The 21,656-nt window shown below is 41.0% G+C and overlaps 1 protein-coding gene across 1 annotated transcript; it reads right to left on the bottom strand.

The window, feature by feature from the left end:
- Positions 1-103: 103 nt before the first annotated feature.
- calcoco1a (calcium binding and coiled-coil domain 1a) lies at positions 104-13,224 on the bottom strand. Its single transcript, XM_008288290.1, has 15 exons — positions 13,052-13,224; positions 11,726-11,890; positions 11,529-11,631; positions 8,607-8,809; positions 8,208-8,420; positions 7,810-7,958; positions 7,654-7,723; positions 7,382-7,537; positions 6,640-6,894; positions 6,198-6,323; positions 5,903-5,998; positions 5,016-5,103; positions 4,590-4,837; positions 4,223-4,314; positions 104-2,213 (listed from the first exon to the last, which is right to left on the bottom strand). Exons 2-15 carry the CDS (start codon positions 11,855-11,857, stop codon positions 2,186-2,188), a joined length of 1,959 nt encoding a protein of 652 aa, XP_008286512.1. The 5' UTR covers positions 11,858-11,890; positions 13,052-13,224; the 3' UTR covers positions 104-2,185.
- Positions 13,225-21,656: the final 8,432 nt, after the last annotated feature.

The raw sequence follows: 21,656 nt of genomic DNA, 5'->3' as shown, positions 1-21,656 counted from the left end.
AGCCGCGTGAAAAGAAATGGCATAGTTAATTACCAGTGAAATGTCATGTGAGGATCAAAATATTGCTATAATCTTTGGCCAGAAAAAGACACATTAGATCCAATAATGGATACATAAACCATTTTATTATGCAGAACCCCACCCAAACCCCTGTTACATGACAGGTAAGAAAATACACAGAGGCGTACACGTGGGATAACCTTCACACACAAAACTTCAAAAAACAAACTGTAAGCGCTGGAGCTTTATTGCAGTGAGAGACGGCGTCGTGACGAGGAGCACTCGTACGGTGAGCTCTCGGTGGTACGACAAAAAAAAAAAAAAAACTTCCTTAAGACATAAAGTCAGATTACAACTACAAACAAGGACTATGGAGAATACATTTAGTGTGCTATCTTGTGGGGAAAGAACACCAGGCTCCTCACAACCTTCTATATATGGAGAGTATATGTAGTGTAACACCAGCATACCTAGCGACACAAGGTAAACGAGAGGTCGGATAGACATTTACTCCTTTCACGGCTACTTGAATAATCCTGTTCCCGCAGAAGCTGTTTAAACATTAACATCCATTTCTCTTGCATATTTCTTACATCTACCTTTAACACAATATGCTGGTATCGTTCCCTTTCATTAGCACCGATATCTTGCCACGACGTAACTCAAACGTCAAATCTTAGTCCACGTGAGTATTTGAAAAGCAGAACGTACAAACATGACGAGTAGATAAAATGTGAGTAAACACGACACACGATGGTAATGATTAGGATAATGATGAGAGAACACAACTGACGTTATAAGTATCCATATATCAACTTTTCATCTAAAAACTCTTCTATAGTAAAAATAGGGTGCAAATACAGCAGATAAAATCAAGCATCAAGGTATCTAGCGAATTCTCTTAGCCAAGCATGGAAAAATTTTGTTACACGTTGTACAAAGAGTTGTGTGAAAACAGAATTCAAATTAAACCTGAAAATACTTTAATTGCAGCATAACTCATGTTATTTATAAATAGAAAAATCATGAAAAATGCATATAGTATTGATTAAAAGGTAGGCAGCGATTTTTATTTTGGCAGTATATTGCCATAGGGCTAAGGGGGAAGTACCGACATCACGATGCTGATGTCAGGATCTATAAAGATAATTTTCTTTGACTCTTACTTCATTATTTGAGGCACAAATTTAGAACTGCATGACTGTGAGTTAAGTTTTCTGTACAATATAAACTGTAATAAAGACAGATTCTAGATCTCCGGACGAACAGCTAGTAAATTTCTGTAATTATTAAATGTAAAATCCAGGTTCGTTAACAAATAAAAACCGCAGCTGATCTATAGTGAAAAGCTTACGAGCATTAACCTCTATAATAAAGATGATATGAAGTTACTGAAATAGAAAGTCGCGTGTGGCGTCTAGCTCAATAGACGTTAAGCACAATCTGTTCAATAAGCTTTCTATTTCGAAAGCTTGTCCATCTTAGTGAGCATCTGCATATCTAAATCACCTTAACTGCATCTGCATGACAACAATCAACTGCTAATGCATACAAGAAAGTGCATATCAAATCTTAGTTCTGAGTAAATGGAGGAGAAATATGATGCCATAGACCTACATTACTGCAATATAATTTAGCATGATGCTGTATCATTACTTTATGCTGCCATGAAAAGTGTTCAAAGCTGCTGTGGAGAATTTAATGCTGGAAGTCAGTTTTGCCATGATTTCCAGTGGAGCCAGGCCTGCACAAAACATCATAATTACAGTGCCTGTCATGACTCCTAATCACAAATGCCATAAAAACGACATAACATCCATCGTAAAGCTCTCGACATAGCAATGATTCAACAGAAATCATTCTGCTACAGCCTGCAAACTCTCAAACGCCAGAGCCCGCGCCTAAAAGCCCGCCGCTTCCAACCGTGCACCAGTCGTATGTCAGTCATAAATGTGGTGTTGACCTGCAACCGCTGGCAAAACAGTCGGGGCACGAACACAACAGTCTAGAAGGGAAAAGCTAAGGTTCACCTCAGATACGATGTAATTGCATATTAACATTTTTGTCTGTGTATTGAGTGAGCTGTATATGTGCTTGTTACTGGAAGTAATGTGGAAAATACACAAACTCCGACAAAGTCCCGCTTTCCGAACACTTGTTGTGGCCGCAGCTGGATGTCCACCGGTTACCATAGCGAGGTGTCAGCCAGATCACTGGAGGGAGACACATGGCAGAGAGAGAGAGAGAGAGAGAGAGAGAGAGAGAGAGAGAGAGAGAGTGTGTGTGTGTGTGTGTTAAAAACTGAAAGAAACACACATTGAAAGAGGAGGTTAAAGTGAAGGAGTGGGTGAGTGGGAGAGTGAGAGCCTTAATGATGCTGAAAATTGGCCCGTGACTGCGGTACACCCCTCAGGTAAATCATTGCTACAGCTTGCTGTCAACTTGTCTGTCCCCTTGTCCTCCCATCTCGCCCCTCCCACGCCCCAACTCTGTCTCAAACAGTCTCCCCCGCTTCACCCTGACTCAACTTCTTTTACGACCACATATTCAAAACTTCCATCTTCAAGCCGTAGTCACCCCGTCACCATAAATAATTGGTTGCATATGTCTGTGTGTATTAGCGGGCTTTGAAATCACTGTGCATGTGTGAAACGATTTCTGCTGGAGGCCAGAGGAGGAAAGTAACTGAGTACATTTACTCAAGTACTGTGCACAGTTTGAAAGTAAAAGTGCATTACTTCACCGTTCAATTTTGAGATACTTTATAAGTTTTCTACATTTCAGAGAGGACTGTGATACTTTTTACTTCACTGCATTTATATGGAGGCTTTGTTCTCTAATTACTTTGCAGAGAAAGATTGTACACACAAATCAAGTCATGAGCGCATAAAATATGACACGTTGCTGGAGTTTAAAACCAGCCAGCATGACAGGATGATATCTGCTTGCTTCTTTGGCTTCGGTGAAATTTTCATTTTCATATGCGTTCGGTAATGCAAATCTCCATTTTTGAACGTTATATCTTCACCTGTGCTCAATATGCTGTGATCCTCTCATTGCCACTTGTTTAGTAATTCCTCAACCTTTATTGAGGGGAATATCCTTCAATATATTTTGAGTGCTGGCAAGTAGTTATTTCTGCATTTTAGAGGCTATAACACCCGCAGTTTATGAAACTGTTATATCATCGGTGACATTAAATACTTTCTTGTTTTCATGCAACATCAGTGCAACAGTGTGGAAGGCAGCGATGAAGAAGAACTCTTCTCCTTTACCAAAGTAAAAGCACTAGTACAATGCTATACATATACTCTGGTACAGGTATCAGTCCTGCATTCAACATTCTACTATACTGTACTGTGTGTATTGTGGGTAAATTATGCTTCTGCAGAGAATATGTTCTGCAGAAAAATGTCCCTTATGACTGATACATTATTAGATTGTTAATACTGATTCATTGATGCATAAATAGCATTTTACAGTTGTAGATGGTCAAGGTGGAGCGAGTTTTAACTACTATAAAGTTGGGCAGTTTAGCTCAGTGATTTCCAACCGAGGAGTCGGGTTGCCCCTAAATGGTCATAAGATAAATCTGAGGGGTAGTGACATGATCAATGGACTAGAGAAGGAAAAAAAAACATGCTTCTATACAATTTTGTGTGCATGCTTTAGAGTTCTCTCTAATATTAGCTTTTAAAAAAAATCCCAAAACTGCACACTTTTTATGTGTTTCTCTCTTTTTATATCTTTCTCTGCTAATAACACACAGACATCGACAACGTGACGAGAATAATTTTTTTAAGAGGTCACAAATTAACAGGGCTGGTATTATTTTCTCTAAAATATAGCAGAATAGAGGTATAAAGTAACATTAAATTAAAGTACCTCAAAAATGGGCTTAAGCACTACATTTTTTTTAATGGGTTTCTTAATTATTTCCTAACAATGGTGAAAGGAACCACTTCTCAAAGTGACTTGTACTTACTATTTCAGTATAATTCACTGCAAATACATACATTAACAACTAAATGTAGGACCTTTTATGGGGTATTACCTCTTTGATACTTAAGAGTAATAGGACAGTAATGGCTCTATTTTATAGTTTGTATAATAGCTCTGTTCTGTGTGTGTATATAAATATATACATACACACATATATATCTATATATACATGTGAAAAATGGGAGTTATTCGTGTTTGCGGTGTAAGTGGGAGGTTGTACCTGAGAGCTGTGTCCATGTGCTCAGGCAACAAAAGTGCTGTTTCCTCTCCAGAGCTGTTCCTTCCGCACTGAAGTGGATCAGATTCCTCCTCCTCAATACCAGAGTGTGAGACACACACACACACACACACACACACACACACACACACACACACACACACTTAACACATATCTGTCCGGCAGCTATTACAGTCTAATAACTTGCAGACTAGCGGCCTAATTGCTTCTAGGAGATAATGTCTATATCAAACGATCCACTGCCCATGTTTAACTGGTGTGCACGGCTATCAGCATGAAGACATAGCTCATTTTCAGTATCACATATAATTACACTATGACGCTGAATGGCTCAGATAGCGTGTCTCACCGAATCAGAGCTGTGCGCCAGAGTGTCAGCGCCGGCCTGGTGTGGCAAAGACAGCGGAGCAGGCTGGTTGATGACCACTGCACTCCTGTCCACATCCCTCGGGGAGGGAGGAGGGGTGGAGAGGAGCAAGGAGTCAGGCTGGCCCTGCTCACATAGGCTGTAGTGTCCCAGAGGTCTTGGTGGATGGAGGATCTGCAAAGCCTCTGGGTTCTCATCCTCAGAGTCAGATAACACACTATCAGGGCGCCCTGTTAGACAGAAACATTGGCAAAGAAAAAATGGTTGCTTTTCCTCAGAGTATTGCTCTTGTCGCCCACAACACAGGCCATTCTCAACAATATTTAGTGTTGCTCTTGGATGATAGTTACAATTTTTATTGTTCACATCTGCAGGGCATACAGTAGATTGATGTGTGGCTCAATTTACCTGTAGATGCAATCGGGGCAGCGCTCCACTTGGCACTGGCCACTGTTCCCATCTTCTGCTCCAGCTGACAGATGTACTCCATCAACTCCTGTAGTGGAAAATACAGGCATCATATCACGCACCAGGGCGGGACTTTGATCATGGCTGCAGCAGCCATCACTCTTACAACTCTCATGATGTGTGAATTCCTCAAGCCAAAGCCACATAAAATGGTTACAAGGTAAATACACAAATTTGTTATTACATAAATATTATTATCACCGTGCCATAAACACAATATACATAATCATTGTTGGATTTATCATGGTATTTTGCACCACAGACCAGCTGCTAGGCTCCCATATGGACCATGTTAAAATTAAGCTGGACACTGATTTTAAAAACACTGACTATCTTTTCTGCCTGTAGCTGGCAAATGTGATGGTGGTTCGCCAACAAAAACTCTGCAGGCACTTTAACAGCAACAGCACTGAAATCCACCAATTTATATTGCACTATAAACAATTTATATTGCACAATAACAAGAAGACAACACAGAGAGAAGATTCCCAACACCTGGGGCATTCACAACGCCAGTATACTTCCTGTTATATTAGTAAGCTTTAGGATATGAATTTATTATTAATACCAGGGTTTAAAAAAACAAAACTTTTTTAATAGGTGCACTCAAGCTTGACAGTAGTAGAAATTGTAACTAAACTTGTACTACATTTAAAGCTAAACCTTGAGACTTCAGCAACTGAAATGAACCAGGCTCAAAGTCAATACATGCGGGTCTATACACATACAGTTAAACAAATATACCTATTCACAAAACATTAGCTTTTAAACAAACTTCAGCACAGATTCAAGCTGTCTGCTGCGGCTGATGAAACACCGTTTCTAACCTGTTTCTCTGCAAGTAGCTGCTCCTTCTCTTTTTGGGCGACCCTCAGGCTGGCTTTCAGCTCCTGGAGCTCCCTGCGGGTTTCACTCAGCTGAACCTACAAGCCAGATATCATAAAACAGCAGGATACAGGATATAAGAACCACTTCATAAATAGTGTGACTTCTGTGACAAATTGGGGAGTAAACGGGGTAATTATCACACCGCTCCTTGTCCCTATCAGATTTTAGCACACTTATTGTCACTTTACATAACAGCATCTGCCACATAAACATAAAAAATGTAGTTTTTCTCACCCGGTTGCAATCTTTTTCTCTTCCAAGCTCAACCTCCAGTTTTACTCTCTCCATCCTTTCCTCCTGCAGCCTCTCCTCCATCCTTTGCATCTCCGCATTGAGTTTCTCCAAACGCTCGTGGTCCTTCTGTCAGGGTGAAGTACACACTTTATATAATTACTTTGCATATAACATATTCGCTTCAGGCAGTGAGGACACTGAACTAAATATAAGATATCAAATCGATGTCACAGCTGCAATGCACAATAATAAAAGCAATGTATGCATTAGGAGAGCTGCAGGAACATTTTTATCTTGGCGTAGCTGGAGGCTATCTTTAAAACTCACAGCATTTAACAACATAACTCAGATATTTGGATGTGGCCATACATAATTATAATTTTAACACTCCTGCCAAAGTTTCTACATTTTCCAGATTGTGTGTTCTACAGCAGTGCAGTACCTCAGCATTGCGCTGCAGATTCTGCCTCTCCTGGGCCCAGTGGGCTCTTCCCTCTCTCAGGGCCAGACTGGAATCCGCAAGCTGAAGGGTGAGCTGAGCAGCCTGCAGTCGTGCCTGATGCAGTTCGGCCTGCCCGTGATCCCTCTGGGCTACCATGGCACTTAGATCTGTTTTTAGGCCCTCAGCAGCACGCTCACTCATATGCAGACGCTCCCGCAGGCTTCGCATCTCCTTCAGTGACGCTTCACTCTCCGTCTGGCCATAAAGTAACAAGACAGCATTTGTTGGTTACATATCCGTTACTGCATGTGATTTACCAAACCTGAACATGACTAATACTTGCTTTGGAATGCCAAAGTTATGTTTTAAGTCAATTCTAGCAATGTTTTAAGTTGTGCCATCATACAACTCTCACTTTAAAATACCCCAGAGAGCTTATTTATGAAGAAACATATCCATGTTTCAGCTGAGATCACAAACTAAAAGTATAATAGAGAACAACCCAGCTAAATAAATGAGAACACATGTTGGCCTCAAAAAAATGCTGGTAATACTTTACATTTAACAAATATCAATTTTGAAGTTCTGATGTAAAAATAATATATGTTTCCTGAGAATGAGAGTGACTTATTCTTTGGTAAACAAGAGATGGGTACAGGACATTATATGTTTATTCATAGCATTCAAATTTGAATCATTCAGCTTTCCTGTGAATTATTATATTCATCTACAACAGTCCGACCTCTTTCCTGTGGGCAGTGGTGAGCTTCTGGGTGAGGGTGGTGATGGTGTTTTGAAGCTGCAGGACACTGGTGTCTCTCTGGGCGAGGGAGTTCCTCAGGCCCTGAAATTCCTTGGACAAGCTTTTGAGCTCACCCTCAGTCTGCTCCAGCTTGGTCTATGAGAAATTAATAAATGGCCCAGATTTGAAAAGTGAAACAGAAAAACTGAAGAAAAGAACAATTTGGACCCAAGTTTTATTATGTTGCCTGGCATGTTTTGGATTGTAATTACCTGCAGGCTCTTTCTCTCGCTCTCCTCTTCTTTCCTCAGAGCTCCAGCTCTCTTGGCTCGCTCCTTCATCCTGCATACACAGATTTGGTTATGGACAAGCACATGAACGTAAATAAAATCAAAAGATGGAAAAATAGAGAAAAAAACATGTCCAACCTCTCCAACTCTGTCTCTCTTTCCACAGCTCTCTGTGTCAGGGTTTGGATGTCCTCCTCTAGCTCTTTGATCCGCACTTCACTGGCCTCTCTTGCATCCATTAAGGCAGTTTTCTCCAGGGCTAGTGATTCCCCTACAGCCTCCTCCTCCTAACAGACCAGAGGCATTTTTATATTTTATTAGGATCTTTAATGAGAACTCTTTTATTATAATAACTGAGACAATTTCCTGAATGTCTGTTACTTAAAATTTTACACTGAACATGGAAGGATATTGCTTCAGCAGAAACCTTTCACTTAAGAATAAAGGCACAGGTGCAAAGTAAAGTATGGAAATTGGAAAAGGCAAATTGGTCCTAATAAATTTTGCCTATCATTTGCTTAAGCGCCACACAGAACCTTCTGCTTCCTCTCCATCTCCTCAATCTTCTCTAGACTCTGCTTCAGCTCATCCTGCAGCCTGGCGATATCATTTTCCAGCTCTCTGCGTCGCCTGTTCCAGGCTTCCCTCGCCGTCTTGTACTCGTCCTTCTCTTTCTCCCTTTGCTTGTTTGCCGTCTCCTGCACGTGCAACAGCTCAGCGCGCTCTCGCAGACATTCCTGCAGTCGACTCTGACAAGAGACCAGAGGAAGGAAGCAGTAGATGAAGAACAGTAATTGTGCTCCGCGTGGTAGCAATAAACCGTATTGATTTTCCAGCATATGAGTTTTATCAGCATTCATTAATTTTGCAAAACTGAAAACATACTACGCGTAGTATTTCATCAAGTTAATTTATTCTACATTTGTTGTGCTCACCTGCAGCAGTTCAGCCCTGGGTACTACCAGCAGCATGTCTGTGCCTTCCTCCTCTCCATGGGGCTCTTCCTCAAGGGTCACCAGATCCTCAAGTGGCTTTGGTGCACAAAAAGTGAATGTGGAGCTGCGGGAGCACACTTCCCCTTTAGCGTCAATATATACAAACTCATAGTCCTGGGAGCTGGGCTTGGGGAGGTAGGAGGCTAAAAAGGGTGACAAAGGGAATATTTATTAAAAATTAGTAGTGAAAAATAAGTGAGTGTTTAAATATCACAGTTTTCATTTTGAGCTGGCATTACCTTACGCTTATGTGGAAGTCAGGTGCACTTTTCTAATATAACTAATTTTAAATGTGGAAGAGCTATCAACTATTAAGGTCATTATAAATATTAATGTTCTCTTATTTCTAAACTATGAGCATTCTGGTTTACTTTCATGGCTTACCAATAAATATACAGTAACACGTCCCCATTATAACATCTAAAAACGACTGAGCCAGTGTTGTATTTTTTGCTTTGTGTACATACATTGTCCCAAATGTTTCCAACAATGTTCAAACTCTACTTGTATGTTGGTTGCCTGTTAATGGATAACATCCCCAGCAAACTAGCTGGCCACCCTGTTATTCTTTATTTCATTCTACTGTTTGTTCTGCTCACTCGTGATATATTATTTTAGTTGGACATGACTACTTGTAGTCTGTGTTTGTCACAAACCGTTAGCTAGCTGTGTTGGTGGACTCCATTAGCTAACACTACTTGCGGCTACTTAATTGGGATAATACTAAGCGTAACGTAAATAAACCTTTAACTCATTACCTCGACTGCGAACACAATTTTTTGCCTACCTCAGGTACGTCAAACTGATTTTTATAAGCAATAGCGGTAAAAACAACAACTCCCACAATCCAACGCTACGTTACTACCGCGACTTCTTCGCGTAGTTTTTTTTTTTTTAAATGTAGGACACCTAGCGGCAAGAAATATACAAACTATGCGTTAAATGAAACCGAGCCGATATTAAGTCCCACTGTGGTTTCCCTACTGTAATAAGTCAGAAAGTCTGCAAGAGAAAAAGTTTTATTATTCTTTTGCAGTAACGTTGATTTATGAAGTACTGCGATGCAGCTCCCCACCACTAGTGGCAGCACAACGGTCAGTCAGCGCAGGTGAGCGAGAAAATAAATGGCGTTTTGCGCCATTTTGGATTTACCTGTAGACGCAGGTACTTAACTGGAAATAACGCGCGCTACTTTGAGATAAACTGTGGTTTTGTTACTTTGCACCGGCCTGAAATAATCTTCCTCCATCCTGACATGTCATCCAGAAGTTCACCTGGTTTCAGGTGAGTTCCTGTTTTCGATATTTTTCTGTTTACGACCACAAAACACCTGAAATACCAGCACGTTGTCTAACAGTACTGTACCAGACTTAGCTAGCTAAAATCTGACAGGTGTGGCTTTCGTGGGGACGCGACTTTCAAAACGGTTTGGCGCCTTTTCTGTCATACTTAGAGGAATACATTCCTCATGATACATTTGTTTGCTGTCGGTTAAACATGTCCAACATATAGCATAAAGTAAAGCAAATGTTTATATCAGTGCTGGCTTCAGCAAAGTAGTTGTTCATTAAGCAGGAACGTTTTATTAGTTGTGGTCTTTGTACACATGTTAAATAAATGAAACACACTGTAAATGGCTTCAGGCCCTTCTGCTGTTTCTTTTAAGACAGGTCCAACAAGTCAGAGCACTACTTATTATGCTCTATAGGACCCTCAGACATGAAACAAAACGTTTTGTCTATTGTAGTTAGAAAGCAAACATCAACATCCTGTTGATAAGGCTATTTATGTTTATGTCTCAAAAAGTCTGAAGTTTGCTTGCATTGTTATGCTACCAAAATAACTGCTTTTTTGGATGAATAGCTCCACTAGCCTAACATTGTAACCGACCACCTGTGAATTTGCTAGTTTAACAATATATGTCTATATGTTCATATCCTGATTATCTGTTTGTTTTTATCCAGTTTGAAAACAGCATAAAGGAACTGATGACGTGAAGCATCCTGCATCCTGCCTCCTGCGCTCCGACCAGAGAGCAGCCAGCCGCTGTCTGACTTCACTGAGCCCATAAAGTAAGCTAACCTAATGTTATCCTTATCTCGCACTGGCCCGAGCTTCATGTTTAGAGTGATTTACTTGGGATTTCTGTTTCACAACACGTGCACAGTAAAGACAGGAAGAATGACATATGGCAAAGTTTATGAGCTGTATTTCAACTGTGAGCACCAGCTCAGGTCACAGTAGAGGCAACCTTCTTTTTAAATCATTGCATCGCTGGTGATAAGGAACCATCAGTAGTTTCTTTAGACTTTCCTTCCAATGTTCTTCTTCCCATGAAGAATGACATTGACAGTATGCTTAAGTTAGTGATAAATCACTTTACCAGGGGTCAATGCCACACCTGCTGCACACGTGCCCCTCACACTGAATCAGGCTTATCAGCTGCCCCTGACACGCAGGACAAAGTGAACACTGTATTCTCCAGTGAGCAGCAGCAGTCAGCAGAGCAGGCTTTGAGCCATTGTCTTTGTCATCCTCATTACTCAACCTCCTCCTTACTAAAGAAATTAATTCAAGGCATGACAGAGATTGTCTGTGTTAGAGACCAAGTTAAGCAGGATAATTGTCCTCTGCATAGGACATTTTTCCTTTTACGTCTATGGAAGTACGCTTTTAAGATGGAGATAACAAACATTTTCCTCCAATCTGTACATGAGTCGCTGGCCTTTTGTATACAACAGTGCAAGTTATGTTGCAGAAACATCAATCTCCTGCTGAAGGTTTTATGTGCTGATCTAGGCAGTGTACTGATTTTATGTAACTGTGAAAATAAATACTGTTCGAAAACATGAGCTTGGGTACCCTGGAAATGCACACAGCAGTTGACATCTGTGCCCTCCTGATAGTCAGCTGGGGCCAATGCCCAAACGAAAGTGTGGTAGTCCTTCACTGATGACCATCCCACCTAAGAAAGGAAACACACACACTGTTAATATGCCATTTCATGCATATACTCTTTATTTATTTGATTTTTGTGAAAGCCATCTGGGTCGCAATACCTTAAAGAGCCCAATCCAGTCACTGCTGGCCCAGTTGTGTTGTGAGCTCAGTGTGTAGTGGCAGTCAACTCTGCTCTGAGGGAAGTAACTGCAGCCCACATTTCTAAACTCCACCTGCCAAGCCTTGTCCATGGCAACACAAAACAAAGCCAGGCTATTTTGCACCTACACGAAAAAAAAAACAACAACTTGCATTGATAATAGTTTTTTTTTTTTTTTTTTTTAAAGATTATCTCCTACAATTTAAGGATCGAAACATAGATGTTACGATGAGGTCATTGGGTAATAGGTAAGGGGTGACTGCTAGTGAACAAACAAGAGCAAGCCAGAAGTGTGTAAATATTTATTCAGTGTAAGAAGATATCCTAACTGAGTGCACACTTGAGGAGAGGACACCAGGACTAAACCTTGGTGACAGCTTGAGCTTTTGAGAAACATGACATATTGCATGTTTGTCACCAGGGCTATTTCAATCGTCTTTGAAATCATTTGCTATTGTGGATAGTCACGTGTAAGCACGCAGTGTAAGGTGTCTGGGGCCTTCAGCCTGTATGAAGCTCAAATTCCACTGCCATATACTTGCCATGAATTTTTGGAATCCCTGCCTGCTGCTAACCACGTTGCTTTCTTACAGAGAGTTTTATCTATTCATTTGGCATTGTGTGGCTATTAACTTCAGTATAAATCATATGCGCCAAACTATGTTAAATGTCGTGGCAAGAATTCCTCCTGACACACAAGCAATCAGCAAGCCAGGGGAAAAAAAGGCCAATATGATAACAAAAAAATGTGCCTAGTAAGAAATAAAGCAAGTAGCATACAGTGAACACGTGCTGTAATTGTGGATTAACTGTGGCTTTCCCATACTTTATATTTATCAACAGTGATGGAGGCATAATCCAACTTAATTGCAGAGGTTTAGAGTTTTCTATTTTAGTAAGGCATCCTAAAACTGACAGGAGGGAGGAATAAGTCTCGTGTAAATATTACAGAACAATTTGCAGACACTGACAAAAAAGAATAGATAAGTGGGGGAAATATACAGTAGCTTTCCGAAGGGTTCATATTACACGACACGAGGCTTGAGGCCCAGCAGCAGCAGCACATGTCGAGAAAACAGTGTGTCATGCACGTCGATGCAAGTTTAAGAAGACAAAACGTGTAATCGCAGCCACCGCAGGTAGACTCAAGTCCATACGATTAAATTATCACTGTTCGGTAAGTTGCAGTGATGCCAGTGCAAACCAGATGACACAGTGAACGCTTTGTTAACTACAGAAGACATCTGCGCACATTATTTCGGGTCGTCTCTGATGTCTCGCTTACCTTTATAACCCACACCTCTCTGTAAACCAGCCGTTTGTATGCGAGTTGCCGGATTCACAATTCGCAAAAAAAAAACAACAACAAAAAAAACCCACGACCGAAACAGCCCGTGCTTTCCTGCTCGGGCTCAGTTGCTCCAATAACCCGAAACAATAACAAAAAAAAAACCCAAAGCAAAACACAACCACGACAGCCTCACTTCCACCACGGCATTATGGGAGCTGTTGTTCAGCGCGTAGCTGAAAGCGCACTGAAAAAGCCCACTTTAAACTACAATCCCCAGGCTGAACGCTGAACAGCTGAGGTCCACGGATGGTAATATGATGCTGCTCATCGGCGGGCGTTGTTTTTCGCATCGGATGCCTGTCAAAGCAGAAACCTACTGGTTGTCCGACTGGTTCGCCAATAGAAAGGAGCGTGTCTTGTGTGTGATGAGGAAAACAACGAGAAATGATGGAAAAATGGAAATGGATGTCTTCATTTGCAGTTATTATGTGGGTTGCAAAAAAAATCTCATAAATGTTGTGTTTGCTATAAGAAACGTGTGCCTTACTTTCTAGGCTTTTGAAAGGTTGTCTCTGCACTAAGAAGGCTATTTGATTTACACGTTAGTAACATGCTATCGGTTTTGGACCACAAATAACCTGTATACTTTTGTAACGTTTCCTTTCAGTTGCCAGGCTTTTTCCAGTTTCCTCTGTTGTCTGTATAACTTTGCTGAGAAAAGTCTTTTGATGTCAGTCCATGTTGGAATTCGGGTTGTAGTCAGGAGATTTTCCAAATGACCCAGCAGTCCTACTTTTAGGAAGTGCTCCATTTTGGCAATTTGAAGAGAGGCTTCACAGCTCTCAGTGCCATGTAACGTGGAGGACCATTTGAAGAGTATGATGATGATATGGTGCTGGCCAGCAGATGGCAGTATACCATCTAGAAACCCCAATGCTTTGTATTCAGGTTTTCACGCAAGACCATATCTCTGAAACCTCTAGAACTCACAGTGCATGCTCGTAAGCCTCCTGAGACTATCCCATAGTCTTATGAACTGATGTCAGTAAACTTTTTTTTTTGTCTTTTCCCTAATATGAGGTGAAAGGAACATACTATTTAATTAAGTTTATAGGATTTGGAACTGAGAAGTTAGGATATTTAGGCCAGCATCTACGCAACTTTGCTGTAATTAAGCCTTTAGGATCTTAGGTTTTGCAGATATTAACAATTACAACAGAAATGCAGTGCACGTGACTGGCTATGTCGGTAGATGGCAATAACCCAGGATGAGGATGAAATAATGACACAAAGCAAGATTACAATAATATGCTAATTCTTTTCAGAATTGTACGAAATGCCTAATTGTCAATTATTGAAACAAGAGACATTTGAAGTTTGGCTCTGTAATTAAATGTGGACATGATGTGAATGGATTTAAATTTTGATCAGGATAAAAATTACAGTTATAGGAGGTGAAAAAACTGTACTGCAGTGCATCCAGCACAAGCTAGTTGGCTGCTTCAGTCCTAGAAAGGCAAAAACCCAAATGACAGAAATGGAACTGAAGCTAGCATTTTAGATTTAAGGTTATGCCTCTGCAGTCGCAGCTTAAATAATGCTCATCCTATATTATTATAGTTATTGATGTTATCATTTTGCCCATAGCCTGCAATTTATCTCTGCCCATTGATGAGTTGAGCCAGTCGCACAGTACTTTACTCCTCCTCAATTAGTAAGTCCAGTTTGGCTAATTTAGTCTGTTGACGACACTATAAGGATGCTTCATGTAATTTTATGCCGACGGACAGTCGATGTTGAGACCCTATAAATTGTGTTTAAGTGGATTAATAGTGTGCTGAGCCTGTGTGAGCAAAGTGGTGATGAAAGTAGTGGCTCTCTCGCAGTGGGATAATTAAATAGGTTGTACTGCAATGACTGGCTTATTCAGTAGCCATTGTTTACATGTATGTTTCAGGCTAGGATATTAGGAAATATAGAAGAAACTAAACGTCATATTTCTTCATTTGAATTTGTTGTTAATCTTTAGCTCAACAGTATTCAAAATAGGTGCCTTGCTTCAGCTGTGTTTTTTAAAAGAAAAGTCAGATATTATATATATATATATATATGTGGAACTTAAGAGCATTTATGAAGGAATCATGTATGCCAATTCCTGGCTTTGGTCCTGTTTTGCTAATTGTTGCAACGGTCATTTGAAAAAGCATGACAACAGATCTTGGATAGCCTTGACTTTCAAGTGTCACTGTTGTGTGAAGTTAAAAGATAGTTGTGCAGTAGGAATGTGAGGCTTCACATTAATAGAAACTAGACTTAAAGTGGATTGTCCATGAAACAGCTTGATCTTGACCTAGCTGCCTGCTGTTATGGCTCCTCTGTCTGTCATAACAACCCACCTCTACCCTCAAAACTTGCACACACATGCACATTCGCACACCAACTGAATTTATAGTTTCATTCTTGGGGAAGAGCTCGACTAATATTTACACTTTGAAGCATTAAGTAGAAAAAACACGATCAACTGCTCTGGCACAAAAGCTTGAGCATGCTGTTTATTTATCGGTTGTAGAACTACTCCACACAAATTTAATCCCTGTCATCTGCTGATTTCTAGCAGCTTGGCTTGGAATTCCTCTCGACATAAGAAAATGGTATAGCCCCTGAGTGCTACTGCAGTTTTATTACCTGAGGTGGTTTGTCTGAATATAGCTTACCACATGTCTCATTCAAAGGGAATGGCAGGTATGTGTCACTAGTCATAAATTGCAGCTTGCCTTCAGCAGTAATCAGTTGCCAAGGAAACCTCAAATGGGATTATGACCTTCTGTTGTGCAGGCAAGTAAACTGTTAGAGTTGTCAACATCCAAGAGACAAACATTAAAGATTTATGTCAGTAAACAATTTATTTTCTCATCACACTAAATCAATGCATAATGTGTCCTATGTAGGAATACAACTCTGAGTATACAAGTCGTGCCATTTTTTTCTTTAAGCAATATGAGCTTTTTGAGGGAAATTCCCATTAATGTGGGGTGAGTGATGTAATGAGTGGACCTGCGTGCCCATATAGTCAAGGAAAGGCATTAGAAGGGTAGAAAACAAAGAAAGAAGGAGCAGAAGCAGAGTGCCTGGAAGGAGGGCAGAGTGTTGGGAGGGCGGAGATAGAGAAATGGGGGACGGTGGTATTTAGTATGCACGGCCAAGCTGCCCCATCTGCTTAGCGCAGCAGTCCCTGTCGTATAACTGTCTACAGGCCGTGGGCCACATAAAGAATGTCTCAGATTTGATGTAATTCCGCAAAATTAATGACAGCTTTACTCGGTATGGGCCGTGAGGGAATGATTAGTGTTTGATCGTCCATCTGATCAGTTCCCTTGGCTGGCTGCAGAGAGATGCTCCACTATATACCGGTATGCTGCCTATGGCAAGCACACATGCACGCACAGATACACCTATCCCAGAATAATTCCTGGGCCCCAATGCTCTAGTTTATGTTTGGGATCTGGTTTCTGTTTCCCTCAACAAAGACAACCAATATCTTGTTAAATTCTCTGTGCTGTGACACTTCACATCAAAATGAACACCTACTGATGGGCTGGATGCCGGTCCCACTGGTGATGTGATTGTGTACAGGGCACTTTTATATCAGGCTGTGCGGTATTTCAAGGGAAAGTGGGCCAACCAGCATCCAATTTAGAGAACTCAGAGGTCACACTATGACCTTTTACAAGATATGCTTTATGGCAGCAGTGATTGGAATTGGGTATTAGTTTTTAAAAGAGATGGGGAATGGATTGGGAATTTGAGAGAAAAATTGATCCATTGGATGGATTACTGGAGTTGGACAAGTGGAATACCTCTCCTCCTTTTAATTCAGCCCCACCTCAGTGGGCCCAACCCCCATTCTTTCCTCCTCTTGGGCTGCTGCGTTTACAAGCGAAGGGGGCATTCTGTTTTACAAGTGAGCCTGGTGCGTCTCGGTGTGCTAGCAACATTAAAATTGAACTCGTCTTATCTGTGCAAACCGTGAGGCTTTACATCAGAGGCTGTCGTGCTGTTGCCATGAGGCTCCTGTGTGCTTTTATGTAATGTGGTGCAGTCAAAAAACCCAGTGGACAATTAAAGTGAGCTGATAGATAAACAAGTGATTGAAGACCAGGAAGTTAGTTTGTGGAATGCACTGTAGAGTTGGGGGAGGGTGACTTGAGTGGTTTATTATTGTTAACAAGGCCAGGTCCAACATATGACATGCATTTCTCAGCCAAATCAAGTGTCATCATCTCTTGTCGACAGGCTGATCTGGAAAGAAATAGAGTTTTCAAAGTCGTACCTATTTTGTGCTGAGTTGCATATGGCAAAGCTAATTTCCCATCTGACCATTAGCACTCTGGTCAAGTCCCAAGCATAGGAAGCCTAATTCAGTAAAGGCTTGGGGATGGTTGTGTTTCTGCCAACACAGATTGTTGGACAGATTGGCAATCCTTCACTGTGTGTGGATGCAGTGTTTTTTCCTGAAATTGTAGACCATTATAACAAATTGCTTGCAAAAACACCATTAAAGTAAACAAAAACCTGTTCCAGTTCAAATGCAGCTCAGTTCATTACCCTCTCTGTTTTCGTCTTTCCTCAGTATTTTTCCATTTTTGTACTCCCTTCCATAACACTGTCTTTCTAAATTACTTGAATGTGTTTCCTCCTGCCTGGGCCCCCCCCTCCCAATCGGCATCCTCTGATCTCCTTTCATTTTGCTCGCTTTCTTGGCCCACTCCTCCTCCCCCACTGCTTTCTTTTTCTCCTTCTCATTTTATATTTTTGGCTGAGCCGAGGACCTTTCCTGGTGCAGTGACCTTTCTGGTTTTAAATTAAGCCCCACTGCGGCATGTCTCTCTTCATAGACCGCCAGTTACGAGCCTTCAGAGAACCGCAAAAAAATAACGATTCTGATGAAATGGCCCCTTTAAAAAGCTCTTCCAAATTCCTTTTACATTTTTCTTCCCCTCTTCCTCCCTTTCTGGTTGCATTAATATTCACACTAATGAGGAACATCCTAAAGAGCAGACCATGGAAAATGTGAGATGAGACGCATGCACATGCCTCCCCACATGCACCTCATACGCACACACTGTTGCTCATTGCTAATGGGTTCTAATCAAATGCCATGTATGTTTGAAGTGATTTATGAAAACTGGGCAGCCGATGCTTGCAATGTGATTGCTTAATCAGAAAGAGACCATTTTTCAATGGATAACCCAGTTTGTGGCCTTTTAGAAGAAACCATGTTTTACATTATATGATTAATAGGCTGCTATTAAATTGTATTTAGATGATGAAGAGTTTTCACTCCACTGAGGTCATAGTGCTACCTGATAGTTCTGTATTTGCCTCAATACGTCACGTGTCCAGAAGTTCACAGTATGATGTCAACAGACCAGTGCTGTGTTAGGAAATAAGCTGATGATAAACGCCATGTATTCTAGTCACACAGGACCTCCCAGGTGCTGCATAATGGTGTAATGGTCTCATTCAATATCATCATCTTCTAGAAATGAGGATTCTGACTCACTTGGTTCAGAAATACCCTTAATTTAATTGAAACAATGTGGGCTATGTCTGCCCTCAAAAGCCACAAGTAAACCATACCTGTTCATTGAACCCCTATAAAACTCATGACAGAGAAAGCAACAGCAGTTACAGGCAATAATTAGAGCATTTAAGCTCTCCAGTGAGGACTGGAAACTGTTTCGCGCCTCATGGGAAAATACCTCCAATGGCTGTTGTGACAGTACAGTGCCTTCGTCCAACGTTTAGAATTTAGGTGAAGAACATATAATTTTGGTTTGTTGTAATTAAGCTTCCTTACTTTAATGTATTAATTTACTTGGATGCATATATGTACGTATATTTACCATTTATTTAATAAAGTAATCTTACTGAAATCAAGATTTCTTTTTCAAGAAAAAGTGGAGTACAGCAGAGAACTAGGCAATGAAAGAAGAACAGTCCTTAACAAATGTCAGAAATTAGTCGTAAACAGTTTAAAATCCTATAGTAGGACCACATGATAAAGTTTAGGAATCATTTGAATGTGTAATTTCTGAAATTTAAATGGAACCCATTGCTTTGATGCAATATTTCCAAATTCAGTATTTGTCGGTTATCTCGAGTTAGCTTTTCCTGAAATCTGTGATGTGATGCAGTTTTATTATAAGATCTTAATTAACAATGATGATAGTGTATAATTCTCTTGCCAGAATTGCCAGTGAGGGCCAGCTTGCAGCTCCTAGTGTACATCGATTAGCATATTTATCTCCTGTAATGAAGCATAAAGCACAATGGTACTAGCAGCATTAAAATATTTTTTTTGATGCTGGGTAAGGTTCGCCCCACACTGGATTTATTGCATGGGAAGATTGCTGTATTTAAGCACATTAAAACAGTACTTTTCCAGTTACATATTTCATGTCATAAAATTTCCACTGACACCTTCAGATTGCAGACACAGTACCAAGAAAAAGTGGCGTAAAAAATGCAGAGCAACATGTGACTTGATGTGGAAATATGCAGACATCAAATGTGGGTTTTCTCTGCTCGACAGATTGGTCTTCTTCTATAAGGACGAGCACATTGCAACTGTGAATATTAATATCCTTATATCAAACTATGGGCTGCATCTAACAAGATGCAGAGATGATTTCTGGGGCCTATCTCCTAAGGTGCTCCATGTAGCCTTGGTAACCCTAATGAATTATGGACCAGCCCAGTTAAAACATGTGTGGTATTACCCCATTCCAGGGTGTGTCCTCCTGGGTGTCTATGAATCACTGATCTCATCAAACTGGTTCTCTCTCCCTCTCTTTCTCTCCTCCCTTTTCTTCACATCTCTCTCTCTCTTGGCTCCCCTCCCCCATCCCCTGTCACAGTCCAGTCCCCTGGGGCGTCCGTCTGGGATCTGCCAGGCTCATCAGTGAGGAGAGGAGAAGGCTAACTGGGAGCCCTTACTGGCTGTAAATCTGACCAGGGAGGGTGGGGAACCTGCAGTGGTCACACTTCCACTGCAGCCCAATAAGTCCAGCAGCCCCCTAATACACTTAAGACCTCTTACTTGCTTCAGCATGTGCATACACACTTGCACATAAATACCAGGCAAGGCAGTTTGTATGCAGATATTCAGGTGTTAGCAGCCATTGACACTCACCTAAATTATCCTCACTACAATTAACTAACATTGTCTTAACCTGAGACTGATGATAAGTAATCACACTGTATTTGTACATTTTTTTTCACACAAACAACCAACATACATATACATGCTGACAGGGCATGAGCGTTTTTATAAAAGGAAAAAGATAAACATGTTTTCAAGTTTCTTCTGTGGTAGATAGTGAGTGTGTTTTATTGTTAATATTTTACAGTATTATGTGTCAGTTTTGCATCCTGTTAAAAAACAATAAATGAAGCGATTATAGAGCTGTACTGGGAGAGAGATGAGTCTCTGTATAAACACATATTGTTTGCATGGAGGGTAGTGTCTTTTAGTGTTCAAGTGTTTATTATTTCCTAGAAAGAGGATGACAGCAATTGTTTGCTCCTAAGGAGAGTTGTAGTTGTAGTATCTAAGAAGTGAGACGTATTATTTAATCCATGGTGCTATGCAGAGGTAATTTCAGTCTCAGAGTAGCCATAAAGTCCTGGAAGCCTAGCACGGATCTTGACTGCAATGCAGTGAGTTGGGCCCTTCTCTCTCATACATACATTTAGCTGGGTGTGATGCCATTCCATACACATAGACACACACCCTCCCTCTCCTTATCTGAGAAATAAGCATTTTTACAGAGTTTGAGCTGTAAAAGGAGAGGAGCAGATAGCCCATAAATCTAGCCATAAAAACGTTAAGTTGTCAGAGGTGCCATCAGCTATCAATCGTGTGCGGCAAGCTGATGAAGGGGAAATAGGTGATAAAAAACAGCATTTTAGGGAAATTATGTCCAGTCTTCCATTTGCGAAGTGCTGCAGTCGCATCACTGCAGAATCTTAATCACTGGCTGGTGTGGCCAGGGACTGTTTCTTGGTGTGACAGTGAGGAGGAGCACACCCTACTGGGAGGGTGGGATATGGAGGAGGTAAGGAGAGCTGTAGCAAAGGGGGGCAGCGTTGTAGAAAATTATACAACTACCATAAATCACTTCTACACTACCGTTTTTTCTCTCCCTCAATTTCTCGCTTCCCCCATCACCTCACGCGCTCTTTACCTCTTTCTCTGTTTCTTTCTCTTCTTCATGGCTGTGCATCTTCCTCTCCTCATTTGCACTCCCACCCTGATGGTCCCCCTGGCTTTCTGCCCTTTATTCCTTTTTCAGTCCCTGGCAATGTGCTTTATTTGGAGCACTGTTGGTCACCCGCACTGCCCCACTCTCCATCCATCTCAACTTCATTTACACCGTGGTTTGTTTACATGCTTTCTTTATTGATCTGCTTTTTGTTGCCTGGCAGGGATTTATCCCCTGTCCATGGGACTATATTAGCAAACCTTGAGATTGACCTGTCTCTCTGAGATGGTTCAGATATAGTCTGTTCTTGAAATAAAAGAAAATACCATCTT

The sequence above is a fragment of the Stegastes partitus genome, unplaced genomic scaffold, assembly GCF_000690725.1.
Source record: "Stegastes partitus isolate 25-593 unplaced genomic scaffold, Stegastes_partitus-1.0.2 Scaffold551, whole genome shotgun sequence".
Classification (NCBI taxonomy): Eukaryota; Metazoa; Chordata; class Actinopteri; family Pomacentridae; genus Stegastes; species Stegastes partitus.
This window is presented reverse-complemented; position numbering and strand designations above follow the sequence as displayed.

Bases quoted from the DNA above. Each gene is read 5' to 3' on its own strand.
- calcoco1a (XM_008288290.1), bottom strand. From the start codon at position 11,857: ATGGACAAGGCTTGGCAGGTGGAGTTTAGAAATGTGGGCTGCAGTTAC. The intron at 11,632-11,725 runs GTATTGCGACCC...TTCCTTTCTTAG, and splicing joins ACTGGATTGGGCTCTTTAAG to GTGGGATGGTCATCAGTGAA. The intron at 5,999-6,197 runs GTGAGAAAAACT...TCTGGCTTGTAG, and splicing joins GAGAAAAAGATTGCAACCGG to GTTCAGCTGAGTGAAACCCG.